General features: G+C 34.9%; 1 protein-coding gene across 17 annotated transcripts in view; it reads right to left on the bottom strand.

Moving 5' to 3' along the window:
* RBM26 (RNA binding motif protein 26) overlaps positions 1 to 21,462 on the bottom strand; it is an 89,203-nt gene that overhangs the window by 28,903 nt on the left and 38,838 nt on the right. For 8 of the 17 annotated variants that reach the window (XM_087865056.1, XM_087865051.1, XM_087865053.1 and 5 more), the window contains exons 9-17: positions 21,086 to 21,241; positions 14,899 to 15,010; positions 13,649 to 13,808; positions 11,674 to 11,838; positions 10,893 to 11,024; positions 9,604 to 9,675; positions 2,789 to 2,914; positions 2,371 to 2,445; positions 753 to 920 (exon numbers count right to left, since the gene is read on the bottom strand). In XM_087865056.1, the coding sequence (XP_087721182.1) occupies positions 753 to 920; positions 2,371 to 2,445; positions 2,789 to 2,914; positions 9,604 to 9,675; positions 10,893 to 11,024; positions 11,674 to 11,838; positions 13,649 to 13,808; positions 14,899 to 15,010; positions 21,086 to 21,241 (1,166 nt within the window). The remainder of the gene's footprint in view (positions 1 to 752; positions 921 to 2,370; positions 2,446 to 2,788; positions 2,915 to 9,603; positions 9,676 to 10,892; positions 11,025 to 11,673; positions 11,839 to 13,648; positions 13,809 to 14,898; positions 15,011 to 21,085; positions 21,242 to 21,462) is intronic. The other 9 variants (XM_045810956.2, XM_045810959.2, XM_045810957.2 and 6 more) reach the window with 6 other exon arrangements.

Raw genomic sequence — 21,462 nt, 5'->3', positions numbered from 1 at the left:
CAATGGATTGATCTACCTGAATTTCCCCCCTTTTAATCAAGTCTATATAATGCTGTCGGAATGTTACTTTTTTTTTCTCTTTTATTTATTTGAGAGAAAGCGAGAGCGAGAGAGACAGCATGAGTAGGGTGAAGGGCAGAGGGAGAGGCAGACTCCCGCTGAGCAGAGAGCCCAATGCGGCCGATCCTGGGACTCTAGGATCATAACCTTAGCCAAAGGCAGACACTTAACCAACTGTACCATCCAGGCACCCCTCTTCTTTAAAATTTTATTTATTCATTTGAGAGAGAGAGAGAGAACAAGCAGAGGGGTAGAGGGAGAGGGAGAACCAGATTCCCCCCGAGCTGCCTCTGGAATGTTACTTCTGTTTACTAACCTTTTAGACTATGAACTCCTTATAAAATGAAGCTCAAACTCTTCACTCAAGTATTTTATCAAGCATTCAAGTACCTGTATGACTTTGTCCTCAAGCTATCTTTTCAAGATTATCCATAACTATTCTACTAATTACTGACTTTCCAACTGTAATCTAAAAGATTTAAAAGATTAATAGAGAAAGGATTTAAAACATTGAGTTTGCATGCCTGTATATATTTACTATTAATAAATGAAGGAGGGGAAAAAATATTAGCATATAATAGTCAGATTTTAAGCAAAGGATATTACCTAAAAGGAAATCAATCTTGAAATAGTGTACCATTTTAATGTTTCTTAGTAAGTAGTAAAATGAAGAACAACACAAAGTAAAATACCTGAGTCTTGGTTTTTATACTTTTTGGAAGACAGCGTCCAGGAGAAGCAGCTTTGACCTCATCTTTCAACTTGGTAATATTTTTTGTCAAAACCTCTAAAGTTTTCATTATTTCTGCTTTATCTTCAGACTTCATTGCTTTGTTTTTCTCCAGTTTTGAAATTAACATCTGTCAAATTTTTAAAAAGAGAAAATTAAGATACTTATTCCTCATAGTAACAAAGCAAACACAGCAAAATAAATACAAAAATAAATAACTACTAGTTTAGTTTACATATTCATGGAAGGCTTACAACTACTAAGAAGAGTAACAGATTTGGTGGTGCTATCTCAACTCAAGTCTTAATCTTGGCACACTTTGTGAAGAATTACACATTGCCACTGGTCTCTCAGAACATAAGTTCAAAGCACACAACTATAAGAAATTCAATCTGATCACCAAAAATTGTCAATTTGAAGTAATATCAATAATTTTACTTTCCAATCCATTTGTGGGTATTACTGCCTCTAGTATTCCCACTCCAAATGTAGTCTGCAACTCAGAAAGAACCAGAGGAAGTTTTATGGTTCCCTTCACAGAATGAAATCTTAAAAAATTAATTACCTTCTTTGTCACAGGAAAGTAACTGGCTAGCCTAAGAATGATATCCCCAACATGGACAGGAATCAAAACACAAACAAGGTACTATTATGGAGTAGAAGATAACACACATTATAGGTTTTCTGAGTGAAGGTGGTTTCACAGTTTGGGGTATAAAGTACTGTAATTTCTCTTTATGAAGTATATCCAAACTTAAATTAGAAATTATAAGCGAAAACATAAGAAGTTACTGTATTTTCAACATTTTGAAATGTCATAACCTTTATTACTAGACATAATCAAAAACTGACACTAAGTAAATATCATAAACTACAGCAACCCTGTACAGAAGAAATAATGCAAACCATGCAAATCATTTTACATATTTCTAGCAGCCACATTAAAAAGATTTAAAAAAAAAAAAGAAACCCAAATCGGTAAAGTTAACTAATACTGTATTTAACTCAATATATCCAAAACGTTATATTTCAACAAAAATTACTGAGCTGTTTTACTTTTTTCCTTCGTATTACATCTTTGAAATCTGGTATGCATTTTGTATACGTAGAGCACATATCAATTTGGACTAGATACATTTCAAGTACTCAAAAGTTGGATGAAGCTATTAGCTACCATACTGGACAACACAAACCAGAGGATCCCAAGCCTATTAAAGAAAGGTACATATTTCAACACTGAGAAAAAGGTTCCAATTTACTATCTGTTGACAAACTACTCTGTAGCAACATATCTGGATAAATACTCCTTATTTTCACTTCAAACTGACCACCTCAGTTCCTTTAAACCATTCCAATCCCCAATTCAGCATTAAATACATGCACTTCATCTCCAATATATTAATCAACTGATATATATCTTATCACTGATAAATACCTTATCATTGATAAATATTTCAGTTTTACCCTTTTCAATTACATAAAATATATTTCTTAGGATTATCTATATAGTGTGAAATAAAATTTACTTAAAATTATGACACCATAAAAAAACTTTGCCAATTCTAACTTTAATATTTTACCTTCTGTGTTTCAATGTGCTTTTCTAAAATTTCTTGTTTCCTTTTCCTTACATCTTGCTGAAGTTTCAGTGCCTCCTAGAGAAAGAGACCAAAAATAACATTAGAATATTTACTGTTTATTTTTCTGATAAACAGATACTCCAGAGGAAAGAAATGGTTATAGATGCAGCTTGATAACAATTTGTAAAGTTTTGCTTTCTACAAGTTAAATATGTATGTAAGTTTCAAAGATCAATCAAGAGAAGTTTTCGTTCCCCCCAAAATTAGTATTTACTACTACACTATGAAAAATAAAAGTTCAGTGGCAGCCAACATACACTTTTCTTATAGTTCTATTTTGTGATAAGCCTTAAAAAAACACATACATGCAGAAAAGCTTTCCTACACGCACATTTTGTACACTTCTATCTGTATTTACCTGTTTTTTTTTCTGTGCTTCATTATTGTCAACTGCAGAGGTGGAAACAAGTAAGGTTTTCTGTGCAGCCTTCAAAGCAGCTGGATTATACACTGTTTTAGTTAGGCCAGTAGATGTAGACAACACCTACCAATACAAATTCAATTTCTTAAAAATGTATCAAGCATTCATGATTACCTGTCTTTCTACAAAACTCAATTTTAAAACACTTTTGTCAAAATTCAGTACACTGAAATAAATGTATTATATACATAAAATAACTAAATCACATTTAGTGATTTGAAAGGAAGGGTATGACTGAGGCATAAACTATAAAATAAAAAAAACCTAAATAGCATATACCTATAGGAAAAAAAAAATACAAAAACCTGAAATCAAGAAAAGACATTGAAATTACTATATCACTGAGAAAATATTAGTTGCTAAAAACATTTACTTAATATTCCTAGTGACTAAAGCAAAAACTGCACAGAAGAGCATGACACAGGAGGAAACTGGATATTGTCCCTCAATTTAACATGATCATTTGCAATTTATAGTTCTGAAATTATCCTTTCTTGAGGACTTAAGAAACTGCTTTCTTTCTCCATTCCTTTGCTTGCACTGATCCCTCTGTTTTAAGTGACCTTATTCCCTTAAACCCAGCTCAGGTTAAGCACCAAAAGTCAAGACCTCCACAAAGCCCTGATCATTTATTTCTTTTACCCAGATAATTCCATGAAATTTTATTGCTACAGCTATTCAAATATTTAATTAAAATGACCTAATGATAAATTAATTTATGTGTCCCTCTCCCTGTCTACACAGTAAAGCCAACAAAACCATGTCTTTCTCCTCTTTGCGCTTCTTCTAGTACCTAAACCTTGTTACCAACTAATTATGAGACCCTGGGTAACTTCAAACACCTTTTTTGGGCCTCGATTTGTTCATCTATAAAATGAGAATGTTTAAGTTGATGGTATCTAATGTCCTTACAAACTCAAAAATTCATTCCATGATGGTAGGAATTTTTTGCTTCGTTCACCACTCTTATCTTCAGTGCCTAGAACAGTGTCAGGGCATGTAGTAAATACTCAATGAATACTTTTGCACTAAATTAAACTGAAATGATCATAGATTGGAATGTACAATCTACACAAGGATCAATTCAAGAAAATAGAAGTGTATAGGCTACCTTTTTTATTCTTCAAAAGCAAAAAGTTGTATGTTCCATGGTGTGGTTAGTTACCAGTTCTTAAGAAAGAAGTCTAGAGATCCCTTAAGGGAAATCCATGAATGTTATAAAAACTAAACATGGAACCATATGTGTGAACAATTTAACTATTCAGAGGAAAAAACAGTTTCCAAAGTGTTAAGGGAGTTTCCAACCTAAAAGAGGTTAAAAGAGCTACACAAACAGAAGGCTATCAATGAGAAAAAGAGCCCTACTTTTTAGCCACTAAAACATAAACATCTGGGTTTATCAGGAAAGTATCACTCAGACACTATTTTCTAATGCTCTACCATGAAGTTAGATTAGGGAACATCACAAAGATTAGACAACTCGACACTATTCTAAGTATTCAACAATGTTTTAGCCCCCACGTAAAATGAAAACCTAGAATACTGTTAATCATACTGGTTCCATACAATGCAACTGATGTTCAAAAATAAAGGTTCTTGACAATACTTGATGTGTATCAAATCTGATAATTTTCTTCAGTTACGAAAAATAATACTCAGATATCACTAATAATGAAATGGTTGCATTCAGTAAAATATGGACTAAATACAGATTTACTTTGCAGTCTAACTTCAGTCACCATTCTCTGTAATACCAGAATAGAATTTCTTCCATGCTACCTTACCATACCACACAATGCTAAACTGCACGATCATACAAGGATGACAGAGTGACTTTATAAAGAAACACAAGATAGTGTGCTAAAGACAGTCTGAGTGTCTCATAAACTGTTTCCTTCATGAGGGCTCCATAAAAAGTTGAAAAGTTGTGACCAAAAAGATTTCTATACTCAAATAAGTCGGAAATAATATAAACCTACTTTCTAGTTTCAAAATGCATTTTACCATAAAAGTTGTGAGAAGGCCTGAAGTAAAGAAATCTGTGGAATTTAATTTGGCATTTCTCCAATTTCAGTGAGAAGGGAACACTCCTTTTCAAAGTATACTTATTAATATCTGATATTAGACTATGGAGTGCTGATTCAAAGTGAATGAAACTATATGACAAGAACGAGAAGACTCCTGTACTCCTAAAAGCATCTCACTTCCTTGTTTCATCCAGGAACTGCCTTCTATACAAACAGAACATCAGCTAACATATTTCATTGAGCTCAAGACATCACTATGAAACACATCATCACAATGTACCCTTACTAAAGACAAAAAGGTTGCCAGCTACAACCACAAACACCAATACGATGCAGCCTAATTACAGTGTTGAAAGGTGAAAATAAAAGGTCTTAGAAACAATGAACTACATGATCACAAATACTGCTCACTATTTGAATCTATTTGGCTCTAGAGTTTAGATAGTAAGAGTATGAATAGCAAGGGATATCTGTATTTTCAAAAGACTAGGATGGAGTTATGATAAAAGAGAAAAAAATCTGTTAAAAATGAAACCAGTGGAAGGAAATGACAAATTCAGCAGAAAAGAAGGTGCTACAACTCCTAAGAACGAAGTCAAAGCACAGGTGGTAGCCTTTCAAGCCACCACACCGTCTCTATTTTCCAAATGGGTATTTTTACATACTGACCTTACGGCATTCACCTATTAATTCCAAAGTTTGGTGAATTCTTTTGGATTTTTCACATTTACTATCATGTCATCTGCGAGTAAATACAGTTCTGTTTCTTCTTTTGCCATCTTTTCACCATTTATTTCATTTTCTTGCCTTACTATACTGGTTAGCCCCTACACTAAAAAAAGTGATGAGAGTGGGCATCCTTTCTTGTTCCTGATCCCAAGAGGGAAAGCATTCAATATTTCACTATTCAGTATGTTAGCTGTAGAGGTTTTATGAACATAAACTTTATCAAATTAAGGAAGTTCCTATTCCTATTTTGTGCACTGTTTATTGTGACTAAGTAATAAATTTTACCATATGCTTTTCTACTGAAATAATCATAGGAGGTTCTTCCCACCCTTCTCCCCCCTATTCTGTTAATGTGGTGAATTAAGCTGATTTTCAAATGTTAACTCAATATTGCATTTCTGGAATAAATTCTACGTGGCCAGGATGCATTATCTTTTTTCTTATCACTGAGAATTTGCTAATATTTAGGATTTTTATGTGTACATTCATGAGCTATTGCTTATAATTTTCCTTTATTGTAATATACTTGTCAGGTTTGGTGTCAAAGATCTGTTGAATTCAAAAGGTGAGCTGAAAAGTATACGTTTTGTTATTAAAATGTACCTCACCACTACCTCTCACTTTCTAAGACAAAAGTCACTTTCTTAACAGGACAGAAGTTCTAATCCATTAACACCTCTTTATCTTATTGCCTATATAAAATATTACCAGCCATAACTACTATTAGTTCTTGTAAAGAAAAAGAAAAACAGATTTTTTTCATGGATAAGAATGGAGGGGGGGGAAAGTATCTTGTAAAAATTATTAAAAAAGAACTTGGTTCCCAGAAAATTCAGCATAGCAAGTAATTTTATAGAAATCATATTTCTCCAATCCTGGTAATGATTCTGACTAGAGGGATCACTGCATTAAAAAAAAAAAAAAATCAAAAGTAGTCAACAACAGTTATAACTGTTATATTTAAAGTAAAATTACACAACAAATGCAAATTAAAAAATCAAAGGGTTACTTAGATGACTGCACTTTATAGTTACGGAAACTGAGAGAGTAAGATTTTTTCAGGATCATACCTAATGTCAGCTGCTAAATCAACAGCTGAAGTCTCAAAATGACTTGCAATGTTCCTTCAGTATACCACACAATTTCCCTTTTAAAAGTTCAATGGTGCATACGTTACATATCATAATGCAAAGAGACCAAGATATATATTTTTACCTTAAAAAAATGAGGGGTGGAGAGAAAGAAACTAGTGCTAAGCTGCTAAGGAACAGTAAACCCTGTATCACAAGTCTACTACACCTGAAACTGATAATGATACACAAACATTAAATATTCAAGTGATTAATCATTTTGCCATCTGAATCTTTAAGAAGGGTCTTAGGGAGATAATCTGGACAGTCTAAGTCTTTCTGTGGACTAATCAGGATGGTATGGACAGATGCCACCTTTATTCCTGATAAATAGCTCGATCTTGAGAGGTACTCAAACATGATTTCACTGATCACTCTTTCCAAATAATGCCTATTTAATAGCTACTGCAATGCCTTAAGATTTAGCAGTATCAATTAGGCTTTAAGATTCCTCTCTCAACCCTCTCACAAAAACGGACTTTTAGAATAAAGAAGAATCACTGAAGGGTTTTCTCAGTGTTGTTCAGAGTAAGGGGAAAATTTTTACATTTATGTGCTTATTTGCTTTAAAAACGACAGAAGACACTGTATAGATACTAGTTTTGACTATTTCCCAGCCTTCAATTTGATGATGGGAAACATTCTTCTATCCTTCCTAAGATTTCTCTGAATCACTAGCCTCTAATGATTCTTCAGCAAAAACCCCTACAGAATGGGAAGAACCAAGAATAAGCAAAAACAAAATGCTATTCCATAAACAGGTTCACTGAAGATGACTGAAAGTTACACACCTGTAAATAACTGCTTTCCTTAAAAGATTCTTTACAGCATTTACAGTATTTTTTTCATAAATAGCCCACTACCATTAGTGATTTTTCAGTGGCAACTATATTAGTAAATGTATACTACCAATTCCAAATTTGTATCCCTTTTATCCTAAAGCTATATAAAACACAATAAAAAAACAATAAAAACAGAAGCAAACATACCAGAAAGTTTCTGTAAAAGCTGTAATTAGTACAGGTCAATTTCAGAGTCTAAATCTTGACATAAACAGATGCTAAGCATAAAGTTTTCAGACCTCTCCAAAACTGGTCAAAACTACACAAAGTGTAACAGACCTATTTTCTTTATTCCTTAGTTACTTATCATCAAGGAGGATAAACCCAATCAGAGTAAATATTTAGATACCACTAAATTCAGTAGCATAGACTAAGATATAGACAAATTCAGGGAAAAAAGGGGAGGCATCATATAGAAAAATTTTGAAGATTTTACAGAATAGGGTAAAGAGATTTTCAATCTTTAAAAGAATAACTAGAATTCACTTAGAGGAAAATGCACTCCAGAAAAATCACCAGCAAAAAAAAGAAAAAGAAAAAGGCAGGAAAGGTTGAGAAACAATGAGCAGAAAAGGGCTTGCTAAGGTAGAAAGAAGGACTAACACGGAGGTATACGCCCCAAAAAACCGAGGTATGGTGAGCTAGGAATGAAGCAGTTATTTAGCTGGGGAAACGAAAGTTCCTGTAAGAAGTTCACATTAAAATAAGTCTGGGAGTACAATGGTGGTAGTATAAACTACAGGAGGGGCATACAGCTAGGATACCACATCCAGAGACGGGGAAACCGAAGGTGGTGGAGAAAGAGAAGTGGATGACAAACACAAGCGAATGACTCTCAGGCTTTTAGACCGCACAACGTGGAAAATGGTGGTATAACTTTCAGAGGTTGCGGTGGGGAGGAGAAGTTAATTTATGTGGGAAATCGTCAATTTTTAAGCACATTATGCGTGAAGTAGTGCTGAGATGCCCAAGATGAAAATCTGAAACACAGAATGAGATTCAGATTCAAATTTCTAGAATTGCCTTAGTTTAACGTGGTAAATAAGGAAACGAATATACTGAAGAACCAGTGGAGAGAGGTTAGCCATCTCTCACGGGATGCTCCATGTAACACACGGAGTCAACTTCTTACGTCATCTTAATAATGGAAAGAGCCATGGATGTGAAATAGAGGAGACCACATTCCAGTCCGGACTCAGTAATTCCTACTGCATCCGTTTGGGCCTTACCTTCCTTTTAAGGTGAGGACACAGCAACGAGAAAAATTATCTAATTCTATTCTGTGATTCCATATACCTCAAATAAAACTAAAGACCAGAACATTCACTCATACCTAAATAAAAAAAAATAAATAACACATCTACATAGAACTATAAGATAGGTCCATGAATGGTCTTATCAGTATTTACCCAATCATTTAAAAAAGGAAATGACAAATGACAATTGTCAGGCTATGTACAATAGCTGTTAGTAATAAATAAAAAATATACATTTACATCATCCTTTCCAATTAAAAAATGCTTTTAAATGAATCATTTTATTTAATCCTCACAAAACCCTGTGAGTAACACAAATTTATAATCATCATTTCACCAATGAGGAAAAAGAATCAGAAAGGTTAAGAGCACTGCCCAATATCATGCGGTTAGTAAGTGAAGAGCCAGAACTCAAACTCAGCTAAAATTCCTAATTTGTGGCCTTTTCCATTAGTCTGCCAGAGTTTTCAAGTTAAAATACACAACATCTCTAAAGAAAATATAGTAAATAAAAAGAGAAAATGAAAAGAAGGAAGCACATGGAAACACAGTGAGAGGCAAATATTAAAATGCTGATGCAAAAAGTAAAAAAAGGTAGGCAAATATTTTTCTTTTTCAGCACATGGAAAGCAAAAAGGTAGGAATAAGAGATACAGATACTATTAAGAAGCAAGAGTTTAGAACTATGCAAAAAATTAAAAAATTAAGATGCCACCTGAAAACATTTATGAAGCCAAGACAAACACATCATGCTATTATTCTTCTTACCTTTTCAGTTGCTGAAACAGATGGCTTTGATACAAAACCCAACCTGTCCTTCACAGATAACTTAGTTACATTCTAAAAAAATTAAAATGGACATATTCAGTGTTTCCCCAAACATACAGGTCTGTTGGGATTTTGAACATTCTGATTTTACTAATATATACTGACTCGTTAAGTATACTGATGTTAATCACACAAACTTTGGCCTTTTTCAAAGACAGAGACAGAAAGAAAATGTGTGTGGAAAAACAAACAGTATGCAGTATTAATCATAAAAAATTATGATGTAAAGTAAGGTTTGAACCAGGTATTTATTAAAGTCCCCTCCACTGATACAGAATCATAAATTCTTAGAATTCTATGTTAACAAGTAGAAAGTGTGAACATTATAAATATCAGATTTGAGTAATTAAAATATGTGCCTGCTTCTTGAGTTTAAAAATAAGTCATTCTTTCCTAAAGTATGCTTTTATAGCCAAATACACTGTATCTGGTGATGATCTGAGATAACAGGATGGCAAACTATTATTATTATTGGGATTTTCTTAGTAACTAAGAATTTATCAATTTCTATTCTGCATGTTTTCACAGAATCTCATTATCTTACTCTTCGGGAATTACCTAGGAAGACTATTTTAATAAACTAGTATCCTAACTACATCCTAATGCTACTTTAAACAGCAAATGCTGAAACATCTAGAGACAAAAGAAAGCTAAGTTTCAGAGACTGAGGGTACAGAAACAAGAACTGCCACTCAAGTGTAGAAGGCAGTGGGAAGGGAATGACATGTGGAGAAGAGAATCTGAAAGTCAGGAATAAGTGATAGAAAGTTCTGAGAGCTGCATAAGTAACTTGAAACAGAATTATCAAGCACGCTAAAACCTGATGGCTTACGCCTTCCCTTCCCAAAAGCTTTTGGTGCAATTTACTGTATCATTTTCTCAGGAACAGAATTCTAGTTAAGTAAAAGATGATGGGAAAAATAAGATTTAGTGTACTGAATTTCATTTTTCAGGCAGTTTTGCTTGAAAATAACTCTTCCACAAAGTGAAAGGGAACTCAAGTATTAACTAGAGAGAAGAATTTAAAATTCAAATACTACAGGAAAAGTAGAATGTGAAAATCTTATGCTAATGGTAAAAAGAAAATTTACAGGTGGAGTTCATATATGTATAGACTGTGATATTTCTGTATAAAATATATACAATTAACTATAATTCAAATCACACGGGAAACTAATTTGCTGCGAACCTGTTACAGGACAGACACAATGGTAAGACGTTTCATTTACCTGAGGAAGGTCTGAACTGGCACTCTGGGCTTCTGCTGGTTCAATAGTATTTGAAGGTACTGGACCCAACCGCTCTTTGACCGACTGCTTCACAACAGGCAAAATGGGCTGCTGGACTAAGGGCTGCATTACCTCAGAAAAAGAAAAATATGTTAAACAAGAGGATTAGTTCATGAACATGTCAAGTAACTTCTGTTGTCATTAAATTGCCCATGCAGACAGTTCAAAAGCGCAGCTTATAATCAAAACCTGTCTTCCAAATTCCTTCGCACATATATACAGATGTTTTTCTTTGCATAAATTAACTTATTTATAAAGTAAATAATGAACATGAGAAAATTCAATCAAGAAACAAACTGCTATAAAACCTTCCTACAAGCAACTGATCTAACATTACTTAGTGACAGGCTCAGTGACTGAAAAAGAGAAAGAGGGAAGGAGGGAAGGCGAGAGGAAGGGAAGGATTTCCAAGATGGACACACGGTCTGAGTTTCTGGAGTATGTACAGCTACCATATACTGAGTGTCTCCTATCTACCAGGGATTTTTCTATATCCTTTACATCTCATCATCCTATAATTATCTAAACTATGGATTAACTTCACAATAAAATGAGAGAACAGGTTATAGACATTAAGTAAGTTCCTGCAGTCTTTATAGTTAACAGAGGTAGAGCCAGAATCTGAACTCAAGTCTACCTGACTGCAGTACTTCTGCTCTTAAACACTATGCTAACAGCTTTCTAAGAAAAGCACCGAATTTCACACAAATCTCTCTCTTACCTTCGGAGAAGTAGTTTGTAACTGCTGGGTACTTCCTTCTCTGTGCCAATAAACCTTAATAAAGCGATTGTTCAGTACTGCTTCTGTACTTGATATAGCTTTCTTTGCTTCTTCATATGTTGCAAATTGGATAAGGGCGCCTTCAGGATCACCATTATAAGCAACCTAAGATTTAAAATATTAAGAGTGAATTCCAAAAGATTTAAAATATTAAGAGTGAATTCCAAAAGAATCCACTGCTTCATCCAGTAAAATTCCTCAAGAGGTGAAATTCTGATCCTTCCAGGTAATATTCTATCTTTATTCTTTCTTATATCTAGATTATTTATCATACTTTACTTTCCCTCCTGAAGAAATGTTAACCAAGGACTATACAAAATGCAAACTGAAACAACAGTGAGATACCATGTTTTGCTCCTCTGTATTGAAAATTTTCCTAAATTAATTTTACCAAGGCAGTTAACCTGTATGAGGAAAAGAATATTCTGAAAACTTTGTGTCTACATCTAAATGTGGTAAATAAAACTGAATTGCTGCAAAAAAGATACTCTGAGATCTTCAAGATTAGTTAACTATGGGGTAATATGTATACCATGGGCCCACATATTTTTTTTTAAAGATTTTATTTGAGAGAGAGAGCAAGTGAGAGAGAGCACGAGCGTGGGGAGGGGCAGAGGGAGAGAGAGAGAAGAGAAGCGGACTCCCTGACAAGCAGGGAGCCCAATGTGGGGCTCCATCCCAGGCTGGGATCATGACCTGAGCCAAAGACAGACGCTTAACTGACTGAGCCACCCAGGTGCCCCAATTATTTAATATATTTCTTGCATGTGCTAATTGATTGATAAGTAGATAGACACCGAAATACAAAAAAACTAGATTAATACATGATGTATTTTTAACAATAATAGGATTATGGGGATATATAGGGAAAGGAATGAGAAGGACATGAAGAGTTGAAAGGGAAACATTTCCTTAAATTCTATATAAACTTCTATTGCCCCACACCAAGCAAGCATGCAATTTTTTCATGTTCTTTTTATATTATTTTTTAAATGTCAAGAAAGCAAAATTTTCCAAATAATCAACTCAGCTGTACTCTCTTAAACTTATTTTTATCAGGTTATGGGAAATAATTATTTTAGTTGAAAAGAACATCATACAAACTGGAAAAAAATCCCAACATTATTTCAACATTTTCAACATATCATATAATGTAAACTCAGTCCTAAATAACTTCACAAATTACATATACCCAAGCCAAGGTTTAATTTTAGGTGAAGTCATATACAAATTATACTGATATTTAATCCTTAAGGATGTTCAAAAGTGATATAGGAAAAAGTAAATGTTTAAACTAATTAAGGATTACGTGGTATTTGGGCCCCGAAAATATCAGTTACGTGCTTCTCACTACACAGGCAGCAAAAAAAACCTGACTAAAAGCATTCTGCTGTAAAGCTTCAGAGAAACTGAGGAAGTGAACACTATTGAAGACTAGATTTTCCTACTCTTATTATTTAAAGTCTGCTATAATTTTATAATAACTTTTTTTTTTTTAAAGATTTTATTTATTTATTTGACAGAGATAGAGACAACCAGCGAGAGAGGGAACACAAGCAGGGGGAGTGGGAGAGGAAGAAGCAGGCTCATAGTGGAGGAGCCTGATGTGGGGCTCGATCCCGTAACACCGGGATCACGCCCTGAGCCGAAGGCAGACGCTTAACCACTGTGCCACCAAGGCGCCCCTATAATAACTTCTATTAGGTAGAAAGTATATAATAATATGATCAATCAAAATTCCTGCCTTCTGAAAGCAAAAAACTTAAAATCACACATTGTTTCAAAAAGTTTCATTTCATTCCAATTTTCCAAATTTTGAATGTCACCAAAATTTTCCATATTCCTTTATAAAAGTATTTAGACTCCCTCCCTAAATAATTAAGCAAAGACAAAAGAATTACTTCATAGCTCTTACCTGTAAGTTAACCAAGGTTCCAAATCGACTAAAATGTTCATTAAGTTTGCTGATATTATTTAATTCTGGAGGAACTTTTCTAAGTTCAAGTTTAGTATTTTCATTTCCAAACTGAACCTTCTTCTGGAAGCCTGGGCTGTTTGTTCTATTAAAATTTGGCCTGTAACAAAAATCAAGTCGATTCATACATTTATTTATAAATCCTGACCCCTATCAAGTACAAATTAATGAAGTTCTACAATTTAAGTTCAATCGTTTTTTCAAAACTGAAATTTCTGGTTGATAAAGAAAATTTAAACTTTCTTCCAAAAACCGAAATTTCCAAATTAGTACTGTATATATCTTTCATAGAAGCTAACTGAGAAGGGTTCTTCTCTGCCACTTATTGCATTCTACTTCAAACCCATGCCTACTTAGGCAGGAAAGGTCCAGTGCTCTTTCAGTAAATTTGCATATACAATTTTTGTTGCACTTCTACAAAAGCAAGCTCACTGAAATGTATCCTATTCTAAAACACTGATTAAAAACAAGGTATAACTGTCTCAACCACTTTCCAACTTAAAAAAAAAGTCAAAACTGTAAACCATACATTTGGCACTTGAAAAAGGACAAAACTGTGGCCCAGAGAGGTTATACCGCTTGCCTTAATCACAGAATTACAGGCACAGCCAGAACTAGATATTATCCATTATTAAATGATGTTAAAGCTCTGAAAGTGTGATCCTCTTTCTCTCCTTTAACTTGCAAGCTTATAAGACAATCATCACACGCACTCCAGCATTGATTCCTTCCCTCTTTCTCTGAAGCCTTTCCCTAGACAACTTTAATGTCTATCCAGCCTCCCCTGCTCCCCAAAAGATCACTTTTCAGCTCTTAATAGGACTTGCCCACAGGCTAAAGCCTCCTCCCAAACCTGATCCAACTTCCTTCCCTAAGAGTGGGCTCATGAATATCCTTCCTATAGGTAGTTTTCAATGACATCTCTAAGTTAAGCGGTGTTTTTTTTGGATGTGGGGAAAGGCAGAAAAAGGAAAAACTGTGTCCTTGTCTTCCACACCATTTCTATATGAAAATGACTTCCAAGTATCAATTAACTTCCAAATTAGAAATCAATGTACACTATAGTATGAGACTGCCTATAGAATTATAAAAAGCTCATTTTGAAAGACAATACTATACTGCCAAATAATATTCCAGTATCCTAAAAATCACTGTACAATGAAATTCCTCAATTTTCCCTGCCAGCTTACTTATCAAACCAGGTCTTCTTTGTAGGAGCTCCAGGCTCCCCGGAACCAATGGTTCTTTTCCTCGATTCTGAATCCACTACTATCCTCATACTGCTTTTATTAGGAGGCTTTTCTATTTGAAAAGAAAAGAGAGCACAGATTAATATTTTCTGTTTACCACAGCTACTTCCTTAAATGCATACTGAAAACAAAATTGTCTTTTTGTACAAATATATATTTTTAGAAGAAATAGAAATAAATGTATATTCAAATATAATACTCTAAGGGATTTTAACTTAGTCTGAATTAATTTCATACCTAACTAAAGAAAACTCAGTAATTCTTACATGGCAAATTACAATAGGACTCTGCAGGCCACCTCTTTTTGGGACGGGAGGGGGAGGGAGGGGGGGAGGGGGAGTGTAAAATCCAAGTCACTGTTTCCATTTGCCATCACCCTCTCCATAAATAAATAAAGCATCTTGAGGCTTTGAGTTCATAGTTTTGAAACCAAAAGCACAATCTAAATTTAACGTTTATTCAAATTTAAATTTATTCAAAATTTAACATTATCCCAATGACCTTTAAGAATTGGTAACTTTAAGAAAAAAGAATTGATAAGAGTTGTGATTGAAGTAAGGTGCCTATTTAAATATTAAAAACAGTAACACAAAGCATATTTGATTTAAAAAGGTATTCAAGATTGAAATGCAGTGCAAAAGAGCTATATATATATCTGCTACTTTCAACACTTTACATTTACTTAGTTGGAATGTGACAAACATAGGTACATTTAACCTGCTATTCCGGAACAACACTAAAGCTTACAACATGCAAACCTTAATCCACATAGAAAAATATAATTTTAAAATCCTTTTTAAATTTGGGTAAGTTGACTGCATACATTCTATTCAGTATTTCTTTTTTTTTTTTTTTTTTAAGATTTTATTTATTTATTTGAGAGAGAGAGACAGCCAGCGAGAGAGGGAACACAAGCAGGGGGAAGTGGGAGAAAAGGCAGCAGGCTCCTAGCGGAGAAGCCCGATGTGGGGCTCGATCCCAGAACGCAGGGATCACGCCCTGAGCCGGAGGCAGACGCTCAACGACTGCGCCACCCAGGCGCCCCCTATTCTTAATATTTCTAAACACATAACTAACCAAAATAACTTAAGTTCTTTCAGCACAACCTCTCTCATGGGTGGCTACGACTCTGATCTCCACACTGGAGATCGCATCAATCCCCCCTACCACACATAAACTCTAAGAGTCAGTCCTCAATTTCTAACTAGTCAGTTTTCTTTGGCTATCTAGTTCTGGAAATCCTCCAAGTTTCTCAAAACTCGTTAGAGTACATACAAAGTACAAATTATCTTCATATCAAATGTACTTTTTAAATCTAAAGCATTTCCATTAATGAAACTACTATTTGATTTCTGAGTCTGCCCACATCCCTTCAATTCATCTTGCATATATTTCCTCTCATTTCTGAGACAACCTTGGTACAAACTTGCATTACTTTCACCTAGTCTACTGTACTAACTGGATTTCTGCTTCTGGATTCTCCTTCCAGCAACTCGCCCTATATAAAGAACTAGCAAAATCAGTGCCACAGAACTCTGCTGCTTTCCTTCATCTTCAACCTCTTCCTCTAAACTGCCACTTCCCATCAACACTTAAGCAAGCTCAAATCACCCCATTTTTAAATGAAACCTCATAAAACTACTTCCCTTCCAGCTACCGCCTTCCCTCTCTCCCCATCCTTACAGCTATTTCCTAAGAGATATCTACACTTGCTAACTTGCTTCCCTACCACCCATTCACAAATCCTACAAAAACTGGCAGCTGCTCTCATTACTGCACTTAACTTGTTCATCCTAAATTTGCTGATGTCCTAACTTGTTACTTAAGCTTATAAATACATCCCAGTGCTTCTCTTACTTGACCTCTTGATCATTAAATACTGTTGATCACCCTCCTCTCCTATCGTCTCTTGATTTTCAGGACTCCTCACTCCCTGTTTTGGTCTGTGCCTTTTTTACTTCATTTTCTCAGTGCCCTATGTAAGCTCCCCCTTCTCTGCCCACTGCTTCAAATACTGGCATTCTCTAAGTTACTTACTTGGACTTTCCAATCTCACTCTACACAACCGCCTTAAGACATCTTATCACCATGGCTTCATTCATCATTTTTAGTGATTCTCAAAGGGAAGGAGAGTATATCAGACATACATGAGAAGGGCTTTCAAAACCTGTGTCAGTCAGGTTTGCAGATTTGGGTATGCCTCATTCCATCTCCCTGTACCTCCCACAATTACTAATGGCACAAAAGAAAAGATTAAGAACCACTGTTCTACATGCTCATGATTAAAAATCTGTATTTTTTAAACCATCTGTCTCTTATAGACCTGACACCCAGATCCTTCTCCGACTGGACATTTCTCTTCAAATGCCCCAGGACACAACAAATTTAACACTTCCAAAACTAAATGTATTTTCCTATCAATCTGCTCTTCCTCTCAATGAATGATATTATCAGCTGCCCAATTATCCAGAGCAGAAACCTGGTGTCTTTAATTTCATCCTCTCCATTTCACCCATTCTAAGTCCCACAATCCAATAATGTCACCAATACTTTCCACTATATTTAAATCTTTCATTTCCCACTGTTAGTATCATACTCCAGCTACTATACTATCATCTCTTTTTCTAGAATTCTTCAAATGCCCTTAACTGGTCTTTTACCTCTCTCCACATGTCTCCATCTGTTCCAGTCATAAAGCTCTTTCAGTTTCTCAAAAGTATTACGGAGTGTAGTGCTTTATCTACCCCTCTCTCTGGCTAACTCTGACATGCTATGTTTCCACGGCAGATCAGGTAGATACACCCAGTATCTAACACTGGTGATGTTCGCAGTGCAAGCTGGCAGTTTCTTTGCCCAGTGGTATCTTCACAGGAACAGTTCTGCAACAGGATTTATGGCCTTACTCCTGTCTCCCAAGCCTGGTTCACTGGCTTTCTTGAAGTTTTTGAGCTATCGAATATCCTTTTTTACTTTAATATGTTCTTTATCTATCTGAAGGTTCACTAAGAAAGGCAGTGAAATATTTTTCCCCCAGTCATTGTGATGTGTTTGCTCCAACTTACCTATATTCTCTCACTCAGATTCTCTTCCACTGTTATTTATTTATGGAGTGTTAAAAACAAAAGCAAGTTCTTCTTGGTATACAATTAGCAAACGTGTGTATTAGTTATATATACTGAGTTTTCCCCCCTGCAACAGCTTTTTAATAAATTGTTTTTATGCTTAAAATTTTTAGCACTGGTTTTGCTGACAGCAAATGGAAAACCACTTAAGCCCTTATTCTTACCTATATCCAGTCAAGGAACATCAAATTCTCTACCTCCTTAGATATCTGGAAAGAACAATTCTCAGAGTCTTTCAGTCACTTTTATTAGTAATTCTAAGGTATCAATGGGCCTCAATTTTTTCATTTGTTTAATGATGATGACTCCTCATGAAGTTTGAAGTATGAAACATAACAATATAATTATCACAAAATAGTCTAAGACATTTAAATTAAGGCCATCAACTATGGACTATAAGAAATGTACACTAATTATATAATAAATAATATTAAAAGCTTTTATGTATCTGTCACCAACCAGGACAATAAATTTCAAACCAAATGGGCACAAGATTGGGCAAAAGATGGAAACATTTTGGGGGGAGGAAGAATGAAAAAAAGGGAGGAAATAGAAGTATAGGTACTAAATGGGTTGCTAAATCAGTTCTGTGGTACATAAAAACAATGTTATCAGTGGAAAATATATTCTTAAACCAGGTCACAAAATACTATGTGATGTATATGAAGAACAGTACTAAAATAATCACTGCTTACAATGATTCTATAGGAAAAGGCATTCAAATTTCTAACTACACATACTATTACTGTCTCAATAGGGCCACTTCCCGTAACTTGTACTACACACATGTGGAGCTGAAATTACCATAACTGCAACTTCTACATGGTAAGATTTATATGCAAGGAGTATGATCCCTCTTCCTTTTCTTGATCACTAACAAAAAAGGTTGCCTGGCATTGGAATGAGTCTAATAAATACTGGTCTGCAGTAGCATGTATTTTTGCCACTCCTAAGCAGCAAGGTAAGAAATGACTTCATGTGGGAGGTTCCCGTAAAAGCAAAGAGTATTGGTATGATGAAAAGAAAGGTGCTAAGTAGTGACCCAAAGAAGAAAGGCGTTTTCTCTGAACTAGTCAGGAGACACTTGGGAGATGAAGAGCCACCATCTTAAGTGGCTTATAATTTTCATTTATAAAAAATCTTATATCCCTTACATGAAACTCCTAGAAAATATTTTTATTATTAATGATAGCTATTTGAATTCCTCAATGAGAATTTAAAAGGTGTGAGGGAGGGGCGCCTGGGTAGCTCAGTCGTTAGGCGTCTCCCTTCAGCTCAGGGCGTGATCCCGGCGTTATGGGATCGGGCCCCACATCGGGCTCCTCCGCTATGAGCCTGCTTCTTCCTCTCCCACTCCCCCTGCTTGTGTTCCCTCTCTCGCTGGCTGTCTCCATCTCTGTCAAATAAATAAATAAAATCTTTAAAAAAAAAAAAAGAAAGAAAAAAGTGTGAGGAAAAGGTGGCATCCACATGAAATGCTTTCCTGTAAAATCAAAGATGATATAAATTAAATTGGGTATAAATTATAATGTTCCTCACACCTCTGTAAGTCCTCTGAACACTCAAGTTAGATGCAAAATTTGATAGTTTCGTTGAATAAAAAAATACAAAGTATAAGTAATCACAAGCTTATTAAACCACATTAAGTACTATTATTTAACAAGTTGGACTTTTATTCACGATTGATGAGACATGACTTTTTTCCCCCCTAGGAAAAAAAGACAACAAAGCAAAACTACAAAGAAAGTGGGATTTAAAAGTTAGTTGAAGTAGTTAGGGAAAAAAATATATTTTATTGGCCTACATATATTTCCCATTTTGGATGACAATCCCTCACTTCCTGGTATCTGTAGCCAATCTCCCTCTTTCAAATTACTGTGAGCTCTCGCCCCTCCTCTAAACCTTCCTTATCAGTTTGCATCTCCTGTAGAGCAGTTTTGCTGCCCCAGCTTGTGACTTTATCATCTAAACTTTTATCTTCTTCTCTCATTTAGAAATTTTATCAAAGTCTGTGTCCTCTAAAAAAAATTTAAAAACTAATAAATCACTTCCTAAAACATAATTCCTTTTGATTAAAGTATTATAAGCAAACCAATATCAAATTCTTATATGTAAAATACGTACCAAGCACAAGTTTTTGAAAGTTTGTAAAACTAATTTCATTATCCAATCTACAAAAAAAAAAATCTATCTTCAGGAATTAAAGCATTACTCAATCTGAGGACCCCGAGATCATCACCCCAGCCAAAGGCAGATGCTTAACCGACTGAGCCACCCAGGCACCCCTAAAGCATTACTTTCAAGAGTTTAAATGAACCAATTAAGACTGCAAATGACAGGGGTGCCTGAGTGGCACAGTTAAACATCTGACTCTTCATCTCTCTTGACCAGGCTCAGGTCATGATTACAGGGTCATGAGATCAAGCCCGATTCTCTCTCCCTCTGCACCTTCCCCCCAAAATAAGTAAATCTTAAAAAAAAAAAAAAAAAGACTGCAAATGATACAAAATACCCCAAAAAAGCTACCGTAGAAAATATGTACTTTCAGGGTGCCTGGGTGGCTCAGTCGGTGAAGCATCTGCCTTCAGCTCAGGTCATGATCCCAGGGTCCTGGGATTGAGCCCCAAGTCAGGCTCCCTGCTCAGCGGGGAATCTGCTTCTCCCTCTCCTCCCAACCCCACCCCCGGCTTGTGCGCACGCTCATTCTCTCACTCTCTCAAATAAACAAATAAATAAAGTCTTAAGAAAATAAAAAAAAAAGATTTATTCTCCTTTAAAAAAAAAAAAGGAATTTCTTTCCCCTTGGGTGATAGAATAAATGGTCAACAGTAACACAAATAGATAACCACGCATTATTACCTTTTCTCTTAAGAGAGACCAAAGGATCAGAGGAATAAACTTAATCACCGCCCCTTACTCAACCCCAACAAATGCAGGTCCATATTCTTTATAAATGTTTTGCCACTCTTGATATGAAAGTAAGAAGAAAAGATTAATCATAGTACCTCTGGGTGGCAAATCCATATCCCCTGACGTTAGTCCTATCAAGTTAGGCCTTTGTGCGTGCACTCTGTGTCTATACATAGGTCTGGAAGTATTTGTTATGCTTGGGGCTTCGGGATTGTAGCCATCTGTGTCATATGTATCTGGTAATACAAAAACTGTAATTAAAAAACAATTATAAAACGCCACTTGGTAATTTTTTATATTGATAATAGAAAAAATAAATTATATAACATTACTAATATAGCGCTAACATACTATAAGAAAATTTAGTTTTCTAAAAATATAAAAAGTTAAATAGAAAATGTAACTTAGTCTTTTAAAAATCATAAATGAGGACTTACATTTAACATACATTCACCATGTCTACATTTTATAT

The sequence above is a fragment of the Ursus americanus genome, chromosome 10, assembly GCF_024610735.1.
Source record: "Ursus americanus isolate L20-20 chromosome 10, mUrsAme1.1.p, whole genome shotgun sequence".
NCBI classification, from domain to species: Eukaryota; Metazoa; Chordata; class Mammalia; order Carnivora; family Ursidae; genus Ursus; species Ursus americanus.
This window is presented reverse-complemented; position numbering and strand designations above follow the sequence as displayed.